The sequence below is a fragment of the Engraulis encrasicolus genome, chromosome 17 (assembly GCF_034702125.1).
Source record: "Engraulis encrasicolus isolate BLACKSEA-1 chromosome 17, IST_EnEncr_1.0, whole genome shotgun sequence".
NCBI classification, from domain to species: domain Eukaryota; kingdom Metazoa; phylum Chordata; class Actinopteri; order Clupeiformes; family Engraulidae; genus Engraulis; species Engraulis encrasicolus.
The window spans coordinates 30,834,658-30,839,065 of NC_085873.1; the positions used below are offsets into that span (position 1 = coordinate 30,834,658).

The 4,408-nt window shown below is 44.4% G+C and overlaps 1 protein-coding gene across 1 annotated transcript in view; it reads right to left on the minus strand.

Annotated features, from left to right (window-relative positions):
* Positions 1-4,029, minus strand: part of ace (angiotensin I converting enzyme (peptidyl-dipeptidase A) 1) — a 47,854-nt gene extending 43,825 nt beyond the window's left edge. Inside the window, exon 1 of the mRNA XM_063220622.1 lies at positions 3,239-4,029. Within this exon, the coding sequence (XP_063076692.1) occupies positions 3,239-3,457 (219 nt within the window). The 5' untranslated portion in view covers positions 3,458-4,029. The remainder of the gene's footprint in view (positions 1-3,238) is intronic.
* Positions 4,030-4,408: the final 379 nt, after the last annotated feature.

The following is a 4,408-nucleotide window of genomic DNA, read 5'->3' on the forward strand; positions in this document are numbered from 1 at the left end:
ATCCATGCCACGTTTTTTTTTTTCCAACAAAGCTTACTTCAGGTGTTACTTCACAAGTGGCTGATCTACTTGTCTTGAGGATCAGCTGAGTGATGGGCTGGCCAAAGGGTGGTGGGTGCACTCAGAGCCCCACTATGGTGCCCCAGAAAGTCTGGATTCTTGTCCCAACAGGGCAACATTTCTCCCCTTTGCTATAAGCCGATGTGGCACAGGGTTTTTACGTTTCCTTTTTTGGATTTTTTTTGTTACTTCTCTGACGGCTCTGCCGAGGATATTCAACTGTTTGTTTCAGACATTAGTTGTGAAGCTAGGGCCTGCACCAAAGCGTATTTATTTTATGGATCTTGGCTGTCTTAATGATCTTGTTGTCTGCATATACTGTATTGATCGACTTGTAGGCTTGCCTTCCCTCATTTTCATCAAATGCATTTATCTTTATCTGTCTTTATCTGGCTTAAATCAGTCTTTCTGGTAGAAGTGAGTTTCAAATCCCACATGTTTATTTGACCACCATTCCGCCAATTGTCTATGTACGTCTGTTATCAGAGGAATTTGTTAGCCAAGCGAGTGAGATAGCCAGTGGAAATATCCAGTGTTATAACTATGCTCATTTGAAGCCAACATATAGTAAGTAAAGGTAAACTTGTTCAGCGATGTTTCTGGTTAATGGAACGTGTGTTTAGACTGAATAGAATAGAAAGGTGTTTAGACTGTTAATACTTTTGTCAAGAGAACGTGGATCAGCAGCAGACTATTTGTAACTATTTTGTACTATATCAGAAAATTTGGAACCAATCATGATGTTGCCCGGCAACATTGCTTAAAACGTTTCGTTGTGTATCATGACCTTCAGAAACACACCTGTGTGCACCGTTAAAGAACATTATTTTGAAGCCGATGTCACCTGCCTCTGATGATAAGTTAACAGCTATTGAACGAGTGTGTAAAACTCAAACTCCAACTGATATAAGGAACACACCTTTTTGGAGCAGGGTGAGGGCCTCACCACCTCTGTACCTCATTGACTGATAATGAATAAATAAGAAAGTCGTGAAAGAATGCCACATTATGTACATTCAGATAAAACATGTAATCACAGGCACAATTCTTTTGTCTGTAACACTTCTAAACAATCCAGATTCTCAATAAGTCAAGTCTGTTCCTAACATTATGAACTAATAATCATTACAAACGTGATTTACCAAGTCCACACATCAGTCCAAGAGATAAACATGCTGTCTCTCTGTGCACTGGGCACATGGAACAGATAAGGAAAACGTTATTGAGCTAGTGCGTAAAACTCTTAACTCCAGCTTTTTTTTACAGCCCCAAATAACAGCATTCCAAGGGACAGAGGGTCCAATCTTTTACAAGATGTCACTGGCAGAGACAAGGGTCACGCTTTAGAGCGCAGGGCCGCTGCAACTCACAGATGGTTAGACAATTGCTAATCTTTCTTGTCTCTGTTAATCTTTCTGAAACTCCGCTAAGTAAGCAAGTGAGTGTGCATAGGAGTGTGTAGTACCCAAAAAATAGTCTAATCTACAGGGGTCGTTTTCTCTTTTCTTGGGCAAGAGACAAACAACAAAAACTAAACCACCAAAGTCTTCTTATGAGGGATTAATAAGAATCTAAGAATAAGAATCTCAGGATTGCAATACCTGTCTATGTTGGATAGAATTTATATGGTTTTAATCCGATGAAAAATAGTCATATGGGGAGATCTTGGTTATTTATGAATTTCTCTTCTGCACTTGGCTATGACGAGAGAAGGGATGAGGGAAGTGCTATCCATTCTTCTATTTTTATATAGGGTTATTTAAGTCATGGCAATACAAATAATCTGGTTGGCAGTAAAATCAGCATTTGAATTCATCACCTTTCCCTTATTCTCTGACATTTTCCCAGATTTTCTCTCTCAAAAGCATTCAACTCCCAATATGCCTCCTGAATGTCATAGCATGTACAGCACCCATAATTTAGGCCTATTACATGACCACGGTTTACGCTAGCAGTTGAGTTCAGCTAAGGTGACACTTGGCATAATGGACCCTCTGTCATTTGTCTCTGTAGTTTTGCAAAAGCTAGAAAAATCTAGTCAGACAGACGCTTACAAACGCACACTCATAACATCATCACCTTACATGCCGTTTGTTCTAGCTATCTATTTACCATTCCCTTTCCCTCCAGTTGCTAAGATAGCCATCTCATCCCAGCTGTAAGTCCCGCCCGGTAACAGCGTTTGAAGAAAAAAAAAACAATGTGTACCAAGTGTGAGCATTACTGTAAAAGCTACCCTAAATTGTGCAAGTCCGTAATGCAGACTAACCATGGCTTAAATATTCACCCCTCAATAGGTGTTGGACATTTTCACTTAAACATTCTCCACTGCTGCAAGGAAGGTAATCATTTTTGCAGGACTGTGGCTTGTACGGTACAAGAGAGGAATGTGTAACAGAGCTCTTCCTACGCAGTGCAGACCTACTGTGTTGTCATTCCTCCAAACTTGTGTCCTTTCCTAACACACTTGATACAAGTATATTTATATGAAAAAGAATTCAAAACATGTGCTGCATGTATCAAAGTTTGTTTGGTTATTTTTCAGTGAACAGAGGAAGAGAGTACTTTTTTGATAGATAGACCTTTGTCCTGCACCTGGCCTCAGTGAGATGGCATGGGCATACATTCTAAAGGCTTCTAAAGGCATGTCAAACGAACAACAAGCAAAAGAAATTCAGCACTAGGTCATCATCAGCATCAGTACCATGCATGGAAGATGTTTGCACACGGCCCAAAACAACATTATACGAAACAGTGGTGGTTCTGTGGTGGTTCTCTACAGCCCATGATTGCAGCAACTGGTTCTATCAGCAGATGTTTTCAGGCCCCGCTCATTTACCGGTACACACACACACACACACACACACACACACACACACACACACACACACACACACACACACACACACACACACACACACACACACACACACACACAGAGCAAAAGATAACATGCACACATGTGAATGCACACACACGCGTGGTATCACAACACGTGTGCACTCTACACACACACACACACACACACAAACACACACACACACACACATGCAACACATGCGTGTCACATACAGTAAGAGATGGACAGAGAGAGAGAGAGAGAAAGAGAGGTAGAAAGAGAGAGAGAAAGGAAGAAACACACACATACAGTACAATTGTACGTCTCCTTTTTACATACCTGCAGGGCTGAGTTGTGGTCGGTCAGGTTGGTGTTGTAGTTCCAGCTGGCGCTCACACTGAAGAAGAAGACCTCCTCTGCCGTGGAGTTGTACTCGGCCAGGAACACGGCGGCCCCATCCTCATCCGCCGTGTAGTTCCCCGGCTTCCAGTGGTCCCTCAGGGCTCCCGAGAAAGACACCAGGGAGAGCAGGCACAGGATCGCGGCCCGGTGCTGCATGGTGGTGATCGGTTGTGAAGATCAGATCCTTGTGAGGTGAGGTGAGGTGAGGTGGAGAGCAGGTTGTGTGGATTTTTTCTTTTCTTTTCTTTTATAGTCCTTCCTCAATCAATAAAAAAAGTATTGTTCTCTTGAGGTTTGTTGGGGGGTGAAGAAGAAAAAAACAAACAAAACAAAATGGGGAATAAAAACGAGTGAGGTAGGAAGGTAGAGAGAGAAGGAAAAAAAGCGAGGGAAAAGTGGTCTCCCTATAAATAGTCCTGTTGCCGCTGCAAGCTCACCTTCCTCTCCAAGGTCTCTTATTAAACAGTCGCGCACTTGCACTCTCTCTCTGGCGCAAAAAGCACCCACACAAAACACACAAGACAAACACACACTCACACACAACAACAACACAGGACACACACTCCACTCACTCCCCTCACTCACACACACACATGCACGACAAGCTAGCACACAGGTGGACACGCAATGTGTGTGGAAAGGCTCAAGTCTGCTTCCCTCCCCTCTTTCTACCGCTGTCTCTCTCTGTTTCTCTCTCTCTCTCCTTCTCTAAGCACTCTCCCGCTCTGCAGTCGGGTAGTGTGTGCGCACCGCGAGGCTGCCAGCGGCTTTTAAGTAGCAGCTTAACCCTGCCCATTGCTCTCCTGCAGGCTTGCCCCCCTCGCCACTTAACGCTCACAGCTGCAGCAGCCACTAACCACGGCTCTCCCCTCCTCTCTCCTCTCTCTCCCCTCCTCTCTCTCCCCTCCTCTCCTTTCCTCTCTCCCCTCCTCTCTCCTCTCTCTCCCCTCCCCTCCTCTCTCTCTCCTCTCTCTGCCCTCCTCTCCTCTCTCCTCTCTCTCCTCTCCTCCCCTACTCTCCTTTCCTCTCTCCCCTCCCCTCCTCTCTTCTCTTCTCTCCTCCTCTCTTCTCCCCTCCTCTCCTTTCCTCTCTTCCCTCCTCTCCTCT